At 47.0% G+C, this 22964-nt stretch overlaps 1 protein-coding gene across 4 annotated transcripts; it reads right to left on the minus strand.

Moving 5' to 3' along the window:
- Positions 1 to 708: 708 nt before the first annotated feature.
- Positions 709 to 15249, minus strand: GIMAP8 (GTPase, IMAP family member 8). Of its 4 annotated transcripts, none has more exons than XM_033098993.1 (6): positions 15123 to 15249; positions 11266 to 11923; positions 7720 to 7765; positions 6019 to 6123; positions 4583 to 5203; positions 709 to 2636 (listed from the first exon to the last, which is right to left on the minus strand). In XM_033098993.1, exons 1-6 carry the CDS (start codon positions 15185 to 15187, stop codon positions 1975 to 1977), a joined length of 2157 nt encoding a protein of 718 aa, XP_032954884.1. In that variant the 5' UTR covers positions 15188 to 15249; the 3' UTR covers positions 709 to 1974. The 4 variants fall into 4 exon arrangements, with proteins under 4 accessions (XP_032954884.1, XP_032954886.1, XP_032954882.1 ...); XM_033098995.1 differs by having other exon boundaries at positions 4583 to 4791; positions 6027 to 6123; positions 11266 to 11926; positions 15123 to 15241; XM_033098991.1 differs by having other exon boundaries at positions 11266 to 11926; positions 15123 to 15240.
- Positions 15250 to 22964: the final 7715 nt, after the last annotated feature.

The raw sequence follows: 22964 nt of genomic DNA on the forward strand, positions 1-22964 counted from the left end.
AAGGAATGGTCACCAGGTGAGGAAAGGGCAGCTCAGGGGGCCAGTGGGGAGGCCCACAGGAGTCCAGCTTCTCTCTTTTATGCCCGGGACTTGGACTTATGCATCAAATGCATAAATATGGCCACTTTCTTAGCCAAAATTTTTGGACATAGTATTTCCAGTGAACTCGGTAACTTATCAAGCAGTTCACCTCCTGCCCTCCTACTCTTTGTCAGCGAGTGTTTGTAGGATGAACTGACTCAGCAGTATTGTACCCGCCCTCCCCCACTCAAGAGTGGCCGTAGCGTGGCGCTACGAGTATATGTTAGGTCCTACCTGGGAGAAGATGCCCACACATCCCAACCTCATTCAGCTCCCCACACCGCCTGCTCAACCATGGGTAGCACCCTGGGGTTTGTTCCTGCCTTCAAACCGAAGGAAAGCTCTGGGAAGAGGCACAAATGCCTTCTAGACCTTCTTCCCCCTGTGTTCCTGGTTCTAACCCAGGTTCCATTTATTTGTCCTTGCTACAGTGAAATGCCCACAGTGGGAGATTCCTGAGCTGGCGGAGGCCTAAGAAAGGGCCTGCCACCTGGTCTAATGGTCCTCAGGCACCAATGATGCAAAACCCTCAGAGGAGTCTAGGTATCCAAACATCCCATTGCCTATCCGAGGAGGCATGCTCTTCTTCCCCAAGCCAGAAAAGTAGAAATCAGGAGGCTGTCAGTCCATAGTATAATTCATCTTTATTATTTCACATAACTGAATATTTACACACACATTGTCTAGAATTTGTCATGGTAAGGGTTATGTAGTATAAAAGCATTAGTGGTGACAGCCCAGGCTCTCATAAACGGATTAATCTTGAAGGTACCCTGATACTTTCAAAAAAACAAAGGCAGATGACATAGACCCTGTTCTCGAAGCATCTATAAAGTGGTTAATATTGAAATCATCTGGCCCTACATCTACTGGGCGAAGATTCCATAGTTCTCATCTCATGGAATGTGCACATCAGGCAGCTCTCCATGTAATCTGCTCAGTCACAGATAGGACCCCACCCTCTTGGAACCAAGAAGCTACCTGACATGTGGAGGTTGCAGGACAACAAAGCTGGAACATTTCTCAAACGGCCTCTCCTAGACGTCTTTACAGGACACACTATAAGCTCCTGATGTGTTTAAACCATTATTATTTGCATTATCTGAGTTTTTACCTAATTCCTAACCCTCGGGGGTGGGGGGGGGGGAGACAGAGAGAGAGAGAGAGAGAGAGAGAGAGAGAAGCAAAGGAGTTTGCAATAACTTTTTGTAGAGGAAATCTAGAATTATGCTTAGAATTTTAGAACTTTGCAAGGTTGTCTGATCTTGGCAATTCTACTCTGCTTCTGATTTTTGTTCTAGTCTATTTTACTGTGATGATTAGCAATAAAATCTTCTGAAACCGCATTCAAGTCATGTTCATTTCCTCGGGCACAACAAAGAAGCATTGGCTGGACCCCACTTTGCAGTCAGGCTTGAGGAGGGCATGAAAGACTGGTCACCAGGTGAGGAAAGGGCAGCTCAGGGGGCCAGTGGGGAGGCCCACAGGAGTCCAGCTTCTCTCTTTTATGCCTGGGACTTGGCTGGACGTTACCCCACTCTCACGTGTCTGGATGCCCTGGTTCTGGTGTAACTGTCTGCATTCTGACCACAGGCTGGTCCGCCCCAGTTACGGTGTCAGCCCTGATGCCAACCTACCTCCACAGGTGAGGTGATTCTTGCGACTTGATTCTGACCACTATTATCAGCCTAATCTTTGAAACCTTCCCCCCCCCATTTCTTCTTTCTCTTTTATAATCCCCTACTACATGTCCCAGCCTGACAATTTATTTAACTACAAAGAGCTGAAGCATCACGAGGTGAGGTGCATTTGCTTCTCAAGCCCTAAGTCTTGAACCCTCTTCCCCTCCCACCAGTCTTACCATGCCTACCCACAACCTGACACCCCACCTGCCTATGACTTATCTTTGCAATTCTTTGGGTATAGTGATTTTAGTACACCTATTGGTTTTTTGTTAACATTCTCCTGTGCAAGACATCTATACCCTCCAAGTCTATCGATCAGATCGTTGGCCATTTTCAAAAGGTCTTTTACCTGGTTTTCCTTAGCTTGGCCAGGTTCTTTGTTGTTAAAAGCATAAACTCGCTGCCCACACTTTTTCATTAGCTTCTTAAGAGCTTTGTTATCTGTGTTTTCGATGTAGTTGGCAAGAGTCCCGTCCCCTAGGTCTTCCTTCCGGGTGAACAGTATGATTGTGTGTTTCATAACCTCTTTTCCGAAGATTTCCCGTAGCCTCTCTACCGCCATTTGGTCCTCTTGAGTGAACCGTCCCAGCTGGAGGACGAGGACAAAGATGGCGTTGCTGCCTTCTTTGGACAAGTGACTTTTGAGCTCCCGTAGCTGGGATTGGTCTCCTTCAGCACTGAGCAGGCCGACTGCAGGAGTGTCCACAACAACAACGGCCTGCTCATCCCGCGTCGTCACACTTTCCTGCCACGTCTTGGTTACTGGCTGTGCTTGGAGCTGAGAGTGGAACACGGAATGCCCGAGGATGGTGTTTCCAGTCGCGCTTTTCCCAGTCCCGCTCCTCCCCACGAGGACCAGGGTGAGGGGATCTGTCAGAAGGAAGCAGGCATGATTCAGACTATGGGTTGATCCAGGTACACCTTTCAGTTAGGCCATACATGACAACCATGGGTGCTCAGGGAGCAGCCAGACCATCCTGTCACTTGCCAGCTGCATCCCCAAGCACAGGAGTGGTTTGTTCCAGTCACACAGAACTCAGGAGCAGGATTGGGCCACTGCTCACCCACTGACACGCCACTATTCCTATCTCTGAATTTGCTCCCTTTTTCTGTTACCTTCTCTGACACCCTGGCACCTTGTGATTTATTACTCTTCACCTCCTCAGCTGGGTCCAGTCTACGCGTCTCATCTCTTTGTCTTCTGTTCCTCCTCTGACTGCGTCTACCTGCTGCCACTGAATACTAACTGCAGCAAAATCTCTTTGATGTATTTGAAAAATCATTCCACAGAATTACTTGCCATGAAAATGCAACTACATATATGTATCAGCAGTGGATTACCAGTTCCTTCAGATGGATCACATGACAAGTCATTTCTCATCACAACCACATTTAACTTAATTGTGCCTTTCATTGACGTCAACAGGCACTCCGTGGTTATAATGACCATCCACTGACACTGTTCTGTGTAGTGTCGATGGCAGAGAATCAGCTTTCCAACAAATGGAATTACAGGTGCACTGAACTCTTACAATGTGCATCCCTGAGGGTTTCTTTATGACTTTTCACTTGTACCATAATCTCTCTCTTCCACTCGGGTCTCTTCACAGTTTTCCTCAATTATGAATTCTTTCCCAAGTTACTAATGTCCACCTCAAAACAAAGAAGGAGGAAAGCCGACCCTGTGCCCTCCTTTCCAGGGGAAATTACTGAATTGCTTATTCTGAACCCATAATCTCATAGTTGTTACTTACAGGATGAAAAAATATCCTCTGACACCCCCATATTTGTCATGCATTTCAGTCCCCGCCTTCATACCGTCAGGAGATGTGGTTCTCAAGTACCTCTGGAAGCTTGCCTAACCTCCCATTCCAACTTTATCTAGAGGTGTGAGCCCTCCATTTCCATCAAGATCACTTCCTTTTGTTCCTGACAAGTGGCATGCTTAGTCCTACGTCCTGGCTTCAAATTACTAGTGGACTGTCTGGGATGTCGTCCAGCTTTCTGCTCGGCCATCCAAACTCTACCCATTCTCCAAAGCCCATTTCAAATTGGGCTTTCTCCACACAGCCTCTCCTGACTTTCCCACATGTCTTTAAGAGGCTCCCTAGCACCTGGCTCCCCAGGAGGAATACGAAAGGGCTCAATGAACAGATATGCTCCTTTGGGTCTGATATTCCTCCCAGGTGAGGATTTTGAAGCAGAAGAGAATGGGACGAGTTGTGCTGGGCTGAAAGAATCTCAGGTCAGGTCAACAGAACGTGTGGCAGTAGATAAGGTAGTGTGGCTGGGCTAATAAAAGCCATCTAGTGTCATGTGGGGCCCACCCATCATGAGCATTCAGGATCCTGGGCCTTGCTATCCAAATGGCTTCCCCTCTCCAACAGAGAGAAGAGTAAAGAACTAAGAGAATGAACAAAGATGTCAAAGGAGGAGAGAGCTGGGCTTAAGAGAAAGAGAAAGAAAGCCAATGGTCCAGAGCTAAGTCATGACTGCTGCTTCTGAGTGCTGAGCCCTGGGCAACAGATACATTGTGGGGAAAACAAAAGATTGGAAAAGGTCAACTTCCCTCAACACACTCTCCATCCAATTGGAGAGACGGCATAAGGGTCATGAAAGAATTAAAGACCAGGTCGGCGTAGTGTGCACCGAAAGATACATAACTTTAGTAGAATTGGAGAAGAAAGGAGACAGAGAAAAGGATTAGTCGAGAGAGAGGCTTTGTCCTCTATGACCTTCAGAAGAAAAAACCTCTTGTACATCCTATATTTACGTTTTTAAAACATATACAAAATGTTTTCTGTACAATCACTTACTTTTCTTTCTCAAAGAGCTGCAAGGCTCGTCCTCATTCTGTCCCATCATGCTCTCAAGTTTTTGCAGCAGTTCATTCACCTGGTGTTCGTATTCTGCCTTTTTTCTGTAGTTGAAGACACTGTATCGGCTTTGACATTTCTTGATGAGCTCAGAGAGGTCTGTAGATTTTAAGAAACTGTCTACTTCCTGATCCCCTAGATCTTCTTTCCTGGTGAAGAGAATGATCATAAACTCAAAGCATTTGTCTCCAAAACTGTTCTGGAGGCTGGTAAGCACCTGCACATCTTGCTTAGAGAAGGAGCCCAGCGGAGTCACCAGCAGGAAGGCATTAGGGCCTGGAGACATGTGACACAAAAGCTCTGATTTATAGTTCTCTAAAGATGACAAATCTGGACTATCGATGATGCAAAATTTCTTTCCCTTCCAGATTCTGCTCTCAGACTTAAACGTCTGGGTTACTGGCTTTTCACTGAATCGGGTGTCAAAGACATGCTTCCCCAGAAGGCTGTTTCCGATGGTACTCTTTCCAGCACCACGCTTCCCCACCAGCAGGACTTTCAGTTCTGACATTCTTGAGTTCGGCTCACACTCTGCAGCCAGCAGCTGCTGTTCCCCTGGCCCTGGGGGATGAAAAGGACAGATTCCAAGTCTCTTCTTGCAGTTGAACACAGAGATATGGACAGATTTAATGAGTTCTCATCCTTGTCCATTTTTATAAGCATGGAAGGAGTGCTTTGGGCCAGTAGAACTCTTGTTCTGGTCAAGAGCTACGCATCAAAGTGAAAGCCACGAAAAGGGCCATGAAAAAATTAAGAGATATCTAAAGGGCTCGAGATTTCCCAGGAACATGAAAATGTTAAACTTGGCTTTCACTGGTCTTGGTGGTCCTTAGGGCTCCTCTTATTTTGCTACCAAAGGTAGGTACTGGGGCATGAAGTCCATAGGCTGAGACAGGACCAAGGAGAATATGAATGTAAAAGGACTCAGAGTAGTGTATTCATAAAATTGAATTCAACTCAGCAATTTAAAAAAAAAAACAGAGTGAACTACTGATATGCAATATGAATGTATCTCTAAAACATGCCAAGTGAAAGAAGCCAAAACCACATGCTACATGAATACATTCTATGAAGTTCAAGAACAGACAAAATTAGTCTATGTTGATGAAGGCTGGAGAGTGGTTCCCTTAAGGGAGGGCCAGGAAGAACTTCTAAGGTGATGGAAATATTGCATATCTTTATCTAGATGGTGGTCATGTATGTGTAAGATGTGTAAAAAGTCATTGAGCTGTATACTTAAGATCTGTGCATTTTACTCTGTATAAATTATACCACAATAAATTGCTGTAAAAAAAACCTGCACCACAAAGCTGTCTCTCCACACATGCCCTATTCCCACCATTTCTCCCATGATCCAAGATTAACACCAAACCTACGTGCTGACCAAATGGCAGAGTCATCGGCTATAGAGATAGTCACTGAGTCTGTGTCATCCAGGACACGATTGGTATGAACTGTCGCTCCGTGTCTGCAGGGCAAGTCTGGGAGGGAGAGTGAACAAGGCATTTAAAGAAAGCATCTGATTTGAAAGTCTTATCACTTGACCCTGTTGCAGAGATTCTCTGATTTTTTTTCTTCCTAACAATAAGGTTAATCTTGATTGTAGACACTGTGTGCTTTATGTCAAAATATATAATATGAGATCAGATTTTGAGTCAAAATTTGGATTGTCTTTAATTACTTAAGATTTTTCTTACTATCTAAATGCTAAAATGGCATATTACTTCTGCATCCTTAAAGATATTAAACCATCCTTTGATATGTAAAAATATTAGATCATGAATCACCAAGAAAGAAAGAAAGAAACACAGAAAGAAAGAAAGAAACACAGAAAGAAAGAAAGAAAGAAAGAAAGAAAGAAAGAAAGAAAGAAAGAAAGAAAGAAAGAAAGAAAGAAAGAAAGAGAAAGAAAGAAAGAAAGAAAGAAAGAAAGAAAGAAAGAAAGAAAGAAAGAAAGAAAGAAAGAAAGAAAGAAAGGAGAGAAGGAAAGAAAAAGAAAGCAGCTGAATTCCTACTGACACCACATCTCTATTATGTTGCCTTCTGAAAGTTACTACTTTCCCCCAAAATCACCTCAAACAAGCCCACGCCCTATAAAATGTCCTTTCCAACACATTCTGAGACACCCCATGGTTTCCTGTGATGTGCTATGCCCTCGCGGCCACAAGTCAATAAATACAATTTTGTCCGGTCGCGGGTATGTTCCTGGGGGTCTTGTCTGAAGGGCAGTGACAGAACTTTAAATCCCCACTGCTTCCTGAGTTCACAGGTTTCTGGCTGTTGGTTTATCTGTAAAATGAGAATAACTACGGTAACATCTTCTTTATAGGGTTGGTATGAGGATTATATATTATATGCTATGAAGATTGAAGGATTGATATGTATTATATATAATTTTCCAGCACACCATGTCAGCTGCAATTATTATTATTAAAATTTTCATTTTAATTATTATTTTTGGGGAATTCCATGAGGACAGAGAGATCGTCTATCTTATTCTTTGCTGACTATTCAGTTCTTGCACAGTCCTGGCCCAGAAATAACCGGAAAGGCCATCGATATAGGGATGGTTGAATTAGTTGTGTATGTCCATCCTATGGACCAAACTGCATTTGCTACACAGGTAGACAGCGGTAGATCTGTCTGTACTGATATGTGTAGAGTGCAGGATGTATCACTGATGACAGTCACTCACTGGATACTGAGCTCCATCACTGAATTCTGCAAGTTAGTCAAGAGCTAACTTCCCAGGAGGAAGGAGTCAAAAGTTGGGTAGTGCTGGATCCTAAGCCAGGAAGAACGGGCTGAGTCAGGCGAGAAGCGTGGTAGGTAAGCCCAGCTCCATAACATTTCAGAAAAGGTCAGGGGCAGCCACACCATGTCTAGGACGTTTGCTGGTGCTACACCTACTCAAAAGTGTTAGGAGGAGTGCCCTGGGAGACAGGCTGGAGGCACCCATCTGAGCTGGGTGCATTTTTGCTCTGACTTATCCAGATATTTTTCCCACTTCACTTTGAGGCACAAGGCATTCAAAAGAATACAGGTGTGAGCTTAACATTTTGGAAAGATCATCTTACCTAGTGGACTGTGCCCCTTCTGAGATGTAACTTCATTCACAGGGTCCTGGAAAAGAAAGCGGGAAATGATGCACTCAGATCTAAAATGTCATCTTTTCACAAAGTAAAGAAATGGAGACACAAGTCTATAATTCAGAGTAATGTGATAATTAGGATGTGGTCAAATCAAGGCCATGGCTGTGGTCCTTGCTGGCCCTTGCGGACCTGTCCATGACAGTCAATCTTGAGACCCCAACGCTGCTGCTGCTGCTGCAACACCTTCCCCCGACGTGAGCTAGGTCTCTCTCTCACTCAGAGGAGCCCCACAGACGCCATCTAACCAAGCTATCTGCAGCTCTCTCTAACGTCACTTCTCCACAGTTCCTAATAGTAATTTCTTCCAAAGTATTCCAGAGTTTCTGCTATTCCTGGAGAAAATCCAGAGACTTAAGGATAGCTTCTGGACTTTTTGGAAGAAGAAATTGGCCCAGTGATTCCTATGATGTGCATTTGAGGGACAAGGTGGGGGGCATTGGGAATGAGGTTCCCCACGTATCTGCAATGTCTCCTTCCCTCACTGCACCCCAGTGTAGAGATGAAGCTTCTTCTAACATGAATCCAGTAAATTTTGGAACCTTCCCATCCAGGTGGGCCAAGGAAGATGACAGAGAATGGAGAGCCACATAACTGACATCCTCGTCACCTGTCTAGTGAACCTTATACTCGCCCCCAAAATTTAAATTGTCATGGAATCAAAACAGAAGGTGAAAACAATGATATGCAATCTTGATGGACGTGTTATTCTTAGACGCTTCCTAGACTTTATTTTAACCTTATCTTAGTGAAATCTCCATGCCAGCCAAGGAAAGTTTCTCTCTGCTTTCTTACCTGGTCTTACCCCAAACCACTGGTACCTCCAATCATCTCTTTCCCAGGGTCCTCTCACTCAGCTCTGATTATCAGATTTCTTTCACCTTATATAGCCAAGCTCAAATGCTTTTGTGTTTTTTAAAATCCAAAGGACTGTTACAATACAAATGTGCATGACCTAAAAATTAATATTTTTTCCACTTCCAATCCACCAGAAAAGTAATGGTTGTTAACTCATGTATAGCCGTCAATGTTTATACAAATACATACAAGCATATATGAACATATAGGGAGATTTACTAAGCTTACGGTTCTGCAATCTGCTTAATAATATGTTCCATACATCTACAAAGCCAATACATGTAGTTTTATTATTATTATTTTTTTGTAATGCAATTTGTTCTATATGCACTCATTTACAATTCATGCAACCATTCCTTTCTTGATAGACCTTCAGGTTATTTCCTGCTTTACTATTTCAAAATATGCAGTGATAGATATCCTTGTACATACACCTTTATATATACTAATATTTTTATTTCAGGATGGTAAAATCCTAAAAGTAGGAATCGTGCCCAATCTCTGGATTGTTAAAAGTCCTTAATGTCTCCATAATTTACTTGGACCTCATCTACTTCTATAATAATAATGATCATGATAATAGCAGCTAATAATTATTGAACATTTACCCACTTTCCAGTATTTGCAAACAACTCTGTCAGCATTTCATTGTATCCTCACCACTGTCTCTGAGATATATATTATTATTATCATCTCCATTTCACAGAAGATGAAACTAAGAGACTGGGGACAACAAGAGAGACCTGAGTTCTGTCCTCGTGGAATTTTTGGGAGGAAACCACTGCAAATATACTTGTAGGAATCACTTAATATGATTATGATGGCCGTGTGCAGAGCGCAGTGAGGGCAGGGGCGCTGTGGGAGCTTGCTCCACGGGACGATCAGGGAGGACACCCCAAGAAAGTGAGTTTAAGCTGAGGCAGATGGATAAATAAAAACAGCCCTGGTGTGAGGTGGAATGGGAGAGGAGACGTGTCAAGGCAGAGAAAGTCACAGGTTTGAAGCTCTGGAGTGGACATGAGTATAACCCAAGGACCAAGGGAAGGCCGGTGAGATGTGCTGGTAGAGAGCAAAGCAGAGTGGGAGGAACCAGGTCAGCTCAAGGATTCTGAACTTGGTCTGCAGATCAGTGGGACGTCACTGAAGCATTTTAAATAAGAGCGTGTTGCGTTCAGGTGACGTTGTAGAAAAGTCACTCTGTGCCCCTTCTCCTCTCAGCTGTCATCCATGTTCCATGCAGCCATTAATGGAAAGACAGGTGTTCATAAAGGAGCGAGAGCGTGTACACTCAGGCCTCGCAAATAAGAGATGAGAACAGGACGCAAGTTCTCTGGAGCCTCAGTGTCCTTATCTATAAAACATGTCTGCGTAGAGTTCATGTATGTGCCTGGAATTTAGTAGGTGCTCAGTAAACACTGATACGTCAATCCCCACAATCCCTCTCCTTACCATCCTGTCTGGGCTTCATACTCATCAGCTCTAAGAAGATTCACTCTCCCCAAAGTTGCCCCCGTGGCGAAGTTTTGCTTGCTTTACGTTCTCTGGCACCTGTATTTATAGACTTCTCTGTACCAACATTTACTTACTTACACTGAACCAGTAACTGCTTTGTTGCTTATGCGTAAGTCACTCCAATTGAAGTGTAAGCTCCACAGAGGCAAAGGCTTGCATTTTCGTGTCTTCCTTAGTTACGAATACATCTTCCATTCAAGTTTAAAAATTAAATAAAATATCACCCTGGCTGCTGTGTGTGAAGTGGACGGGGGTATGAGGCACAAGAATGAAGGAGAGGGACGCTGTGAGCAGCTACTATTATTTGTAACATAGTACAGGTGATAGAAGAGGCTGCCGTGGGCCAGACAGTGGTAGCGGAGGTGAAGAGAAGCAGGTAAGGTCCAGGTACGTCGATTGCACAGGCTTAAGGATTTCTTGGATGGTAGATGCAAGCTAGCTGGGGTTTCAAAGATGCCCTCTGAGCAGCACAACCATTGACCAAGTTGAGAGGAAAATAGAAGCCTTACAGATTTAAGAGAGAAAACCGTAAGTGTGGGCATGTGAAGTTTGAGATCCTATAAGAGAGCCAAGTGGAGACGTCAAGTAGCTGTTAGGTAAAGGCGTCAGAACTCAGAGAAGAGACCCGGACTAGAGCTACTAATTTGGAAACTGTTAGCAGTAGATGGAGCTCAAAGCCATAAAAATGTGGGCTCACCTGAGGAGAGAGTGTAGCGAGCTGTGGAAAGGCCAGAACCAAGCCTGCAGATGCCAGTTTTAGAGGTCATTAGAGGAGGACTCAGCAACCTCCAGAGAGAGAGGGAGAAACAAGAAGAGCGTAGTTTTATTGAAATCAAGGGGAGAGAGGGTCTAATGAGTCCCTGTGTGTCCAAAACAACGAGGAGTAAAGCTAGATAAGGACTTAAATGTACCCATTCATTTACCAATCAAGTCCAAAGGGTACGATTCCAAGTCACCCCCCCTGCGGCACCTCCTCTTTCCACGTTATGAATCAATATCCCCTCAAAACAAAGCCCGGGAGACAATCCACTTATTTGTGCCTGTCTGCTTCCCACTCGCTCTAGCAGCATAGAAATCCTTGGAGACCTTCACGAGAACTCTCACCTGGAACCAATTGCCTTCCTTTCTGGAGCTCATGCAATATGGTCCTTGTTTCTTCACCAACTCCCTGACCATGTGGAGAAGCTCTTGCGCCTGGCTGTCCCGCTGCTCCTCACCTGCCTTGTTGTCCAAAGCACAGTATTTGCCTTCATAGATTTGAACCAACTCTCTAAGAGACTCGTTGTTTTCAATGTAATCTTGCATCGAGTGGCCGTCCAACTCCTCCTTCCGAGTGAAGGTTAGAATGGTGTGCCTTGGGGCTTTAGCTCCAAACACCTCCCGGATACCCTTGTCTGTCTCACTGTCCTCCACCGTGTAGTGGCCGGTGGGGACGACCAGCAGCAGCGCGTGGAGGTTGGGCTCAGAGAGCTGTAAGCAGGCTTTAAGGTTATGTTCCCTGTCTTTGGCACAAGCGTTTGAGGAGAAAAGGTCAGGGGTGTCGATGACTACCACTTTTTCCCCTTTCATAGCCCCGCTCTCTTTCTGGCACGTTTTAGTCACCATCTGCTCACTGAATTTGGACGTGAACACGGCTTTGCCCAGAAGAGTGTTTCCTGTGGCACTTTTTCCTGCACCCTGTTTCCCCAGGAGGAGAAGCCTCAGTTCCCGCGGGGAGGAGCCCTGCTCTAACACATCCTCCTGACACAGGCTCCCGCTGGTTCTGCTGGGACAGAAAGCAACATGTCAGCATTGAATTCACACATAGAGTGAACCGAGGAACAGCCAGGAAGTGCGTTCTCTTTTTGACTCAAGTGTTTGCCCAAGGATTGAGGCTACCCAAGGCCTAGACTCAGACTAGACTGGAACAAGAAATGCTTGCTCCAGAGAGCAGGAGCTTCTCTGCACTCTTGTCTGTGAAATAAACTCGTGTCAGTAAAATGTCAAACACTGTGGATTGGCTAAACCGACAACTGTTCTCTCTGTACACATCACCCACGACACGTGCTGGGAGAAATCGAGACACTCTAGGAGAGAATAATGTGCCGCCCCAGATGTCCATGTACTAATCCCAGAATCTTGGACTACGTTACGTGGTAAAATCTTGGACTACGTTACGTTTCCAATGAGCTTAGGATCTTGAGACAGAGAGAGAATCTTGGGTCATCCAGGTGGGCCCAATGCAATCACATTTTAAGAGGTACTTAGAAGAGGGAGGCAGGAAAGTCAGAGCGAGAAAAAGGAGATGTGAGAACAGAAGCAGTGCTCAGAGAGTGAGAGAGATTTGCAAATGCTACCCCGCTAGCTTTGATGGTGGAGGAAGGGCCACAAGCCAAGAGGAGTGCAGGCGAACTTTAGAAGCTGGAAAAGGCAAGGGCACGGATTCTCCCATAGTCCCCAGAAGGATCACAGGCTTGCCCAACACCTTGATTTTAGGACTTCTGACCTCCACAACTGCAAAATAAGAAATGTGTGGGTTTTTAGCCACCAGGTTTGAGGAAATCTGTTACAGCAGCTACAGGAAACTAATACACCCTCTCCCAGCTTCCCTTCCAACTAGGGGTGTCCATGTGACCCAGTGCTCCAAGACCCGACCCAATCCAGGCCCTGGCTGCCTCTCTGACCTCACCCCCTACCTCTCTCCTCCACGCTTTGTCTGACCTAGTCACATCAGCCTCCCTGCTGTTTCCCAAACGTGCGATTTTGGGGCTTTGTGCTGGTATTCATCTGAGCTAGAACAAGCTTCTCCCGGACTTGTATAAGGCAGATTCACCTCCCTTAGGTCTCTACCATATTGTCTGGGTGGCACAGGAGGCCTTCAGACAGCCTATATTTAAGAGCAACCCGTCTTTTGGTGCCTCACCCACTCCCATCCCCTGCTCCCTGCTCTATTTTACTCCCCAGCACCCACTGCTACCACCTTTCACATTGTGTGTTTACTCGCTTATCGTTTTCTTTGTAGTTTCCCCACCACTAAAGGGTAAATTCCACAAGAATGGAGACTTGTTCTGTTTCGTTCGGCCTCCATACGTGCAACATAGAGAAGGCATTCGATAAACGCTGGCTTATGTCCCAGGAAATGGTTACTGACTTGAAGAACAAAGAAATGCAGCCGAAGAGAGTGAAGCATGAGAAAAGCGCTTTGTGTGTAGCTATTTCAAAGTTCATACCTTTGAAGAGGACAGTGTCAGTGGCCTGCTGAAGGGAGGGACCTCACTGCACTGCAAGCAGGTAGGAAAGTTAGCATGTTAACCCCTTTGGCAAGGACATGCAGTGGGCTGAGGTGAGCAGAAGTTCATCAAGGCCGCAGACAGAGGCCTGGGCTCTCCTCTAGAATCATCTGGCTCTTTCCTGCCTGACACAAGAGGCAAAGCCTGCCTCAGCCTAAAACACCCAGAGCTGTTACTCCAGGGAAAAATAAACTTCTTTGTAGTTTAAGGCCAATCAGTGTTGGGACTCTTCTAAGACCGTCTCCTCACCCTGACACACTGCTACATTAAAAAAAAAAAAAAAACGCACCCTAACTCCCGTCTCCTTACTCTCTTTTATTTTCATCATAACGTTGTTTCTATCTGATATTATTTATTGTCTACTTTTTAAATTTTCTCTCTACTGCCCTTAGTATAAAATTCCCTAAGAGCAGAGATCATTCCTGTTTTGTTCTGTGTCCCTAACCCTTAATATTGTGTCTGGCATATAGTATATGCTCAATAAAGGGTATTAAATGAGTGATGAGGGGGAGGGGTGTGAAGACAGGAAGGAAAACAGTTTTTAGAAGAAGGGGGAGATTGAAGTGATGTCACTTTGGATAATAAAAGAGAAGTAACTTTATATTGTATCCCAACCCAGGGAAGTGGCATATTTTTGTAAATTAAAAAAAAAAAGAAAAACAAACAAAAAAAAAACAAACAAACAAAAACACTAGTAGGTAAACAAGCAGAGACTTCCAGCAGGTCTGAAGAAGAAAGGAATTTATTTCCCAAGTAAGCACGGTTGTTTTTCATGGTTCCCCATCATAGTGTGACAAAATGATCAGCGTTTGCTGGACTCCTCCCAAAGAGATTGGGTCTCTCTCTCTCATTCTCTCTCTCCACACATACATACGGTTGCCCAACCTGTACCATTTTCTCCCAAGCTCATAGAAAATATTTTCAAGGATAAAAGGGAACCAAAACTCTCCCCTCCCTCATTTTCTCCTTTACCAAACCACATTTCCCTTGACCATCTCCCAGACCACTCTGGGGACCCCAGCGGAACAATGGAGAGGGGAAAAAAGAAAGCTTTGTCTCCAGAACTCTAGTTGAGACTCTAAAGCAGTCTCCACCTTCTTCTCAGGATACAGCCCCCAGGGAACGTGGCTTCAGGCATCCATGCAAACCCTCTAGTGGTGCAGGGTTCCTCCCACTTCAAGGGCTGTTCACACCCACAGAAAAAGGTGGTCAGAGAGCCCCCAGCACCTGACCTGGGGAGGACTCCGTGCCAGCCCAGCAGGAAGAAGTGAAATAATTCATGGCTGAGAGCGCAGGTGATTTCCATGTAAAGTCAAAAATACTGTTTCTGGCAAACATGGACTACCTTCAATGCTCAGTTAATGGAATTCTAACTGTGCAAAGGTTGGGAAATATTTGAAAAGTGAATGGGGGAAATCAGGGTCCAAACTGCCAGCCTCACGGTGTGTGTGTGTGTGTGGTAGGGGGGAGTGCTGCTATCCACCTTTACCCTCCCCCTCCCACCAGGCCTCCATCTCCGCCCTGGTGGGGCCTCTCCTAGGAAGATGGGAGCCTCTGTGCCCCACACCTCCCCGCCCCCCGCTGGGGAGACCAGTGCTGGATCGGGAGGAGCCGTCCAGACGCCCCGGCCTCACACCCCAGGGTGGCTCCTCTCCCTCTCTGACTTGGTGTCTACACGCCACGCACATGTACCTGTATCTAGGTCCTGTCCCCTGGCAAGTCACAGTTTCGGAAGCTCCACATTCTGCCTGCTGCATTGCTGGACTGGGTGGAAGCAGCTGCTCTTTCCACTCAGGCAAACAGAATACCAAAGAGGGTGGAGGGGCCCGAGGCTAAGAAAGCAGGGGCGGGACCTTTCTGACAGCTTCTGAAGAGGAAGAGGTTTCTAGAAAAGGGTTTCAAAACAACAGAGGCAGCCACAGGGAAAGTTGAATTAGTGCCAGACCACAGGATGAAACATCAGGGGCAGTCGGGGTTAGGTCGGGGTTAGAAAGGGACAGTGCACACCTTCCAGGATGCTGGCCACCTTTGGGGTTCACTAAACACTGCAGCCCCTCGTGCAGTTGCCAACTGAAAGGATGGAGGGGAAGTGAGAAGGTACCACAGCTCAAGCCCAAACCAAGCTTCAGAAGGGTCCCTAGACAACTGTCATTGTGTGGAGGGCACTGGAGGCTGTGTAGGTGGCTTCCTGGTGCTGAGAACAGAAATAAAATGTCTTTAGGGGCTTTGAGCGAGGCCAGCTGGCCCCCACCACGGCCTCTCAGTGCACCCTAGATGGTTTCCCAAGACCGAGGTAGAAATGTGAAGACACTGCTTCTCCCACAGCTCCCTGACCTCTGTCGGCCCCGAAGCAGCGTCTCCGGCATCCTGCCACAGTCCTCACCTCCTCTGCCAGGAAGCCTAACACCTCCGGCCTGAGTCACGCAGGCCCTCAGACGAACACTGCCTCCCAGGCGGAAGGATTCTTTCTCCCAGCTAGTTAAGTACATGAAATGCTAGAAGTCAGATGCTTTCAAATCGCTCTTACAACAAAACCCCTTTGGTGAGAGATAATAGTGTCCAAAGCTTCGTACGGGAGAAGAAAGTTGAACACTGAGCAAGACTTTTTTCAAATTTCATTTTATTATGGTAAAAAAATAAATCAACAACATTCGATGTACTAGCTCAGCCACTTTTAAGTACACAGTTCAGTAGTGTCAAACCCAATCACATGATAGTGCGAAGAGCCCCAGAACGTGTCCAGCAAGGCTCTGGGACCCCACAGCCGTTAGACACGAATCCCCTCTCCTCGCCCCGCAGCCCCTGGTAACCTCTTTCTACGTTCTGTTTCTATGATTTTGATGACTTTCAATACTTCATACTGAGGGAATCAGACAGTATTTGTCCTTTGGGGACTAGCCTTTGGGGACTAACCTCGGGGTTCCCCCTCGTTAGAAGACCTGTAATTGGGACGCAGAGGCCAGGGAGTCCGTGAAGTTGAGCTCACACTCTCACACAAGGCTTGATCTTTGAAATGTCTGCGGTGGTGCTAAGCCTTCCTGAGACCCCACGGAAGGAGGAGCTGTGGGGGCCCCTAGCAGGCTTTGAGGGGCCACCTTCCTTAAGAAGCTGAAGGAAACCTGCTTGTGCTGGGCACAGCCCACCAAGCGCTTAGGGCAAGGACCTACACGTTGGTGGGACTCTGGCAAAGCCTTTCTCATCCCCACCCGTTTACTCCCTTAGTAAGAAGGCCACAGCCCAGGAAGACTCCCACCCTTGGGCACCAGGTCCACTCACATCAGCTCCGTCCATTAAAAGATGAAACAAAAGCCTCCAGCCAATCCGTGCAGTTCACGCCAGCGGTGTCGCTCCCAGAAGTGGGGGTCGTTTCAGGGGCAGAGTCACAGGCCTAGCGGGATGTTGTTTCCCCCAAACAGAGAAGACAGGAAACTGAGTTGAGAAAAAGCTCACTTGTTCTTCAATAAAATAGTAAGCATTTGGGGAGCACCTACGTAAAACCAAAGCTGCAAATAATTCCTCAATGATTGTTTGCTGAGGTGACCATTTTGCAAAATGATCCTCTGCTGCATGAGCTTTTGGAGAATTGATTTTCCACGGAGAAGGCTGCCTCTGACTCTGGCTGGACCCTGATCTAGGAAAGGATGGGGGTTTCCTGCCCCCTAGTGGCTTTGCGGATAATGACAAGGGCAGGGGACAGACAGCACTTACTCTGCAGGTGAAACAACCCTCCTCACCTCCTCTTCCCAGACTCTCAGGGTAGGAGGGAGAGGTGCTGGACTTCCAGAAATCAAATAAGCCAAGAAGGCACAAGGTACGCCAGCAAGATGGAGGCTGCCAGGACCTGGCCCTGCATTGACTCAGGGGCTGAAAGACTCAAGACAAATCCCTTCCTCAAGGAGCTTAATCAAATGACGGAAAAGAGACTAAACCTATGGTGATGAAATAAGAGTAACATGTCACAGGGATGTGTTCAGGAGACCCTGGGAGCAAAGGGGAAGCTCTCTACGCCCTACAAGATGGAGAAACAACCAAGGGGGAAACAGACTTATAAACGAATCCATAAACGGGCCGTTTGCTGTGGCAGGTCCCCTCATGGAGGCCCCATTGAGGTACAGTGGGGGAGAAGTACACGGGGAAGCTATGCCCACCCTAAGGCATGAAGGGTATGTAAAAACTTCCGTGTGAAGGACGTTCCCGCAGAGGGACAATGACAAACGCCACAGTATTTGGGTGCTGAGAGCAGCTGGGACATGTGTGGGGGAAACGGAGTCAGGCCAGAGGTAGGACAAATCAGAGGCTATTGCAATGGTCCAAGCTAGAAACAAGGACGTGAACTAACACAGCGACAGTGAAAATGGACGGAGGCAAAGAGAACAGATTTATGATACATTTAAGAGTTAGAAACAATAAAAGAATTTTAGAAAGACTGCTATTACAATTGTTCAGATTGTCACATACAAGGGAGTGCTACTCACAGCCCAAACATTTCTTACTTTGAAAAAATGTTATTTATAGGTTGTTTTACTTCAAAGACAGGAAATGCATTTACTTCAAAGACACGAAAAACTGTGTTCACCACAGTTTGGGCAGATATCGGTAAAGTATCTTGTAACTAAATGTGTATATTTTGCCAATTTTCTGATGGAATTAAATGTCTTATTCAAACAGAGTCCTTGTTGCAATAATTATTATTAAGAAATAATAATGCTTTTTAAAAAACTTTTAACCTGAAGAGCAGACACCATTTTCGGATTCACATGAAGGCTAGCAGTCACCTGGGCTTATTGGCTGTGGAGCAGTCTGGGGTGGCAGCACTTTCTAGAAGCCTTCATAGGCTTCTAGAGCCTATGGGGCTGTGAGAGGCTGGTATTTTCTGGAGGGATAAGCACATTTGTGTGGGGACACTGAGACACTGGAGACAGGGCAAGCAGAGAAGTCCAGAAGGTCATGACTCATTCCTGCTTCCCATAAGATCTTCACGCTAACCCTGACGCTGAGAGGAACTGACATCAAGCAGGATAAACATAGCTTCTTAAAAGTATCTAGGTAAGGCAAGAAGGAACCACCAGACCAAAGTGAGACCCGGAGATGCGAGCGGCATGGAGAACGCTTTTCCCTGAGGGCATGTGACCATAATGGAAAAGGGGAACCTTTGCTTTGCTGCCTCCCTAGGAGAAGGGATCCAAATCAAAGCCCAGCAAGAGGTGTCAAAGCAAAGGCTTCCTCGTAACTCCTCCCCCTTCTCACCTGTCATGACCTCTTGGACCAAAGGAAATGACTCAAAACAATAACTTTAAATCAGCCTCAAATACATGGGGATGTAAAGTACAGCACAGAGAATATAGTAAGAAATATTGTAATAACTCAGTATGGTGCCAGGTAGATACTAGACTTACCAGGGGGACCACTTCCTAAGTCATACAAACCTCTAACCATTATGCTGCACACCTGAACCTAATATAACATTGCATGTCAACTGTTAAGTGAAAATGTTTTTCACGTTGAAATAAAGATTTAATAAAGCTGATACTCTTCGATCCACACACTGCTCTTTAATTTATCTTTTAAAAAGATAGAGTTTGCTTTAAACATTAAATACATAAATCAGCCTCAAAGACTTCTCCTCTCCTCACTAACACTTTAGCTCTTTAAGGAGTATTACGAGGGGAATTTTCAAAAGGCCAGAAGAATAGGATACAAACATACTTCAACTTGTTATCACAGAGATTCCCTAACACATGACAACGGTGGAGAGAGGAGCGTATATAATGGGTTCCCACTTTTCTCTCTCCCAACTTCTACCAACCGGGAGCCAATGTGGTTCCAGGTCTAGTCCCACCCTCTCACTCCCACCCCCCACCCCCAGACCATTTTGAAGCAAATCCCCGAGATCATTTATTTCATTCAATATGTATCTCTGAAAAGTTAAAGATCCTTTTATTAACATAAGCACAATAACCTAATTATAACTAAGAAAAATTAGTAATTCTGGTATCAGATATCCAACAAGTATTCAAATGTACCAACAAGTATTCCAACAAGTATATCCAACAAGTATTCAAAACGCACAAACGTCTGCATTTTGAAGATTTACGCACAGATGGTGAGTGTCGCTCTCACTCTTGCCAGCTCCTCTCTGGTCCTGCGGGCCGGTGCAGAGTTGGTGCGTCCCCACCCCTCAGGCTTCCTCCCTTGCAGATGTGTAAGGGTTTTTATGAGCAAACTTTTATTGCTGGCTTTTTGGCTCATTGTCTTTGGAAAGTTACTCCATGTGTCTTTTTATTTCCTCTTGAAACCTAGAAAAGGAACACATGTCGAATTTCTTTGCCTCCAGTTTTTTCTCCCCTGTACGTACATTTCCACTGATCTTTATTTCATCTCTAAGAGGACAATTTACTTTTACAAGTCTGTTTTTTTAGCTCACTTCCATAGGGCCCTCTGAAAAGCCTCATGGTTCTATTTATTCATTCAACCAATATTGACAACCTGCATGGTCCCTGACTTGTGCATTCTAATATAATATAAAGGTGGGAGCCCTCAGGGCAGCAGAAAAAGGCCTCCTTACAAAGTCCAATCCACTCGACGTCAGTTCTCCAAATGTGCACGAGAGGGCGCCACTCTCCCATCAGCGTTGGTTGCAAAAGTCTGGAGTCACGCAACACATGTGCCGTCCAGTTCGTTTCATTCTTTTAATTGAATAAATTTGACACATAACATTGCATACATTTAAAGTGTGCAATGTGTTACTTTGATACATTTATATATTGTAATATGTTTGCCAAGACTCACTGGCAACATCGGCCATGCCAGGAGAACGGACTCTGTCCGAGGGATGCGCTAAAGGGACAGTGACCAGTCACACCAACATCTGCCTCGGGGACTCTGCATGCGAAACAAAGAAGGGGCGCACAGAGCAAGTGGCAAGGAAGCCAAGACAGTCAGAATAGAGAACAGCCGTGAACCACGAGGCAGCAACACCATGAGCAAATCCAGCCAGGAGACGGGAAAGCCGTGGGCAGTGCCTGAAACATGCTTCTCCTAATGGTCAAATAAAGACTGAGCCCCCTCCGGGCCCTAAAATTCCACATGGTCCGTTCTTCCTCCAGGAGCCCCACACCGCACCCCCCCCCCACTGATTCCTGGGAGTGCTGGCGTGCAGTGGAGGCTGCCTGCCACCTCTGTCCCCCAGGCAGCGCCTCTCCCACATCTCAGGTCCCACGTGCACCATCATGCCACCCATCTCGGGAACCCGTCGTGCCCCACAGGTGGACACAGTTCCCACTGCTCCTATAAACAGGCTCTCTGGAACCCGCGTGCTTTAAACCCAGTCCTGGGAACACTGCGTGTCCCCTAGCAGGTTTGGACGTGCCAGGGGAAGGACCAGCCCAGGCCCTCACCTAGGAGCGAATTTCAGGTCCTTCCCACATCTCAGGCCCCTGTCCCCAGGTGCTCTGCCTAACAACCTTTCAAAAACAATTATTATTAAACCATAGCTAACATGCTGGTCTGAAAGCATCTGCGTTGGAAATGCCACCCAAGTCCAAAGCTAGCCTGAGACTGTCAAGAATACTGGGGGGTATTTGTTTTACGTGGGTTTAACAGAAAAGGTGCGATGACCTTCCAGAAACAAGTCCAAAGCTAGCCTGAGACTGTCAAGAATACTGGGGGGTATTTGTTTTACGTGGGTTTAACAGAAAAGGTGCGATGACCTTCCAGAAACAAGGAAGGTCTGCTTCAAGGTGACTTCCTGTCTCTGCAGCTAGAATCTGCAGTTCTCTTGCCTAATGGAAAACAAAAAAAGCCAGCTGCAATTCTCTGAGCATCTACCACAGAGCAGAGGTGGTGGTGGCTGTAGAAGGCCAAGCTGGTCAGAGACAGGGTGTCGGGACCAGAGGAGGGGGATGGCATCTTAGGGGGCCCACCACACAAGGCCTTGGACACAGCCCATCACTGGCCTGTGTGGTCTCTGCTCACCACTGGAGAGAGCCCACATAAGCAGTCGGGAAGAAACTGTGGAAGTTCAGACCTGAGAAAAACCCCAGAGGGCAGCCCATCGACACTGCTCACTTCATGATAGAAACACCAGGGTTCAGAATGGTAGGGACTTGGCCAAAGCCACATGGTCGGACTAGACCCCTACTCTTGACCCCTGAACAAGAGTCTTGTGCCCTGTGTCCCATGGACAGGGCTGTAGGGCAGTTGGTGAGAGCCTGCCACGCCTGCATGCAGGTCCTCTGGCCTGGAGGTGACCTGTCCCATCTGTTAATCCACTCACCTGAAAGCCTGCAGGAAACCAGCACCACACAGAACCGCCGAGAAAAGATCTCTTGCATGTGCACGATGCTTGGAGTGTGTGTTCCTCAGAGACACTGCCTTAGGTCAGGGTTCCTAGAAGCAGAGCCTGAGACGAGGATTCTGTTCAAGGGGAACAAGAGTGTCAGGAAGAGCTCCCCGGAGAAGAGGAGTGGCATCAGGTGAGGGGAGGAGCCAGCGCTGTGGTCTCAGCTGGAGACCAGCGGCATCTCATCCCTGGAGAGTTCTGAGCACACTGCCCTTCAGAGCTGCGCCCCCCACATTGTCCCAGGGTGGGGGTGGGCTGGGGGCAGCCCCCCATGCTCGGTGGCTGTGACCCATTAGCAGCCGACACCCACCACAGCTTGGAAAGGGCACCAACCGCATCCATGGCAGACATACCTGAGCTTGACTCTGTCAGAGTGAGGAAAGTGAGGCTTAGTGGTGTCCTGAGGGGGCCGGGGTCACAAGAAGCACGAGGGTGCAAGGAACTGCTCCCAGAAAGCTGCCTGTTTCACCTGGGACTGGCCCTTTCCTGCACTGTGTTCTGTAGTCACAGTAAATTCCCAGGAAGCCAGGCGGAGGTATGCTCCGGTCCCCAGGGTGTGGGGGGGCAGCCATGGCCGGAGTCCTGGACTTGGGTGAGGCAGCTTCGCCTCTACCCCTCCACAAGCCTAAAACAGCAACATGTTTCGTTCTCCTCCCTTTAGGCAGTAGGGCCAGAAAGGGAGCTGGAGAAGTGGTGTCGTGCAGAGCACCTGCCTACACAGCTTGCCTGGGGATCTCGTTAAAATGCAGTTTCTGATCTGGAGTCTGGAGTGGGGCTGCGTTTTGCATTTATAACAAGCGCCCACGTGACACGTGCTGCTGGCCAGTATAGCAGGGGTGATGGTCCTCCACGCTGAAACCGTCCCCTGCCACCGGCCTCTGGTTTCCCCTGATGGAGCGCCCCTTCCCCACTCTCAGACCACAGCCTCCAGGTGGAACAGACCCCTGAGCATCGGTGAGTGCCCAGACCACTGCACTCCCCCGGCACCGTCCCTGGCATGGTGACTGGTCTGGTAATGGGCATCAGTTAGTTCAGGCCACCCAGAGTCGGCCCTGCAACGGGTTCAGACCGTGAGGGGAGGGGTTGAGGCTGGGCAGGCAGAGAGCGAGCGGCTGCCTGCTTCCTTCTGCCCCAAGGGCCAGGAGAGGGGAACAAGGTCCTGCCTGATTCACCCCCAAGAACCCCAGGTTTCA

This window comes from Rhinolophus ferrumequinum, chromosome 26, assembly GCF_004115265.2.
Source record: "Rhinolophus ferrumequinum isolate MPI-CBG mRhiFer1 chromosome 26, mRhiFer1_v1.p, whole genome shotgun sequence".
NCBI lineage: Eukaryota > Metazoa > Chordata > Mammalia > Chiroptera > Rhinolophidae > Rhinolophus > Rhinolophus ferrumequinum.

Excerpts from the sequence above, each read along its gene's own strand:
- GIMAP8 (XM_033098991.1), bottom strand. The coding sequence starts at position 15,187 with ATGCAGCAGGCAGAATGTGGAGCTTCCGAAACTGTGACTTGCCAGGGG. Across the intron at positions 11,927-15,122 it reads GGGACAGGACCTAGATACAG|CAGAACCAGCGGGAGCCTGT; the intron begins GTACATGTGCGT and ends TTTCTGTCCCAG. Across the intron at positions 7,766-11,265 it reads AGGAAGGCAATTGGTTCCAG|GACCCTGTGAATGAAGTTAC; the intron begins GTGAGAGTTCTC and ends TTTCTTTTCCAG.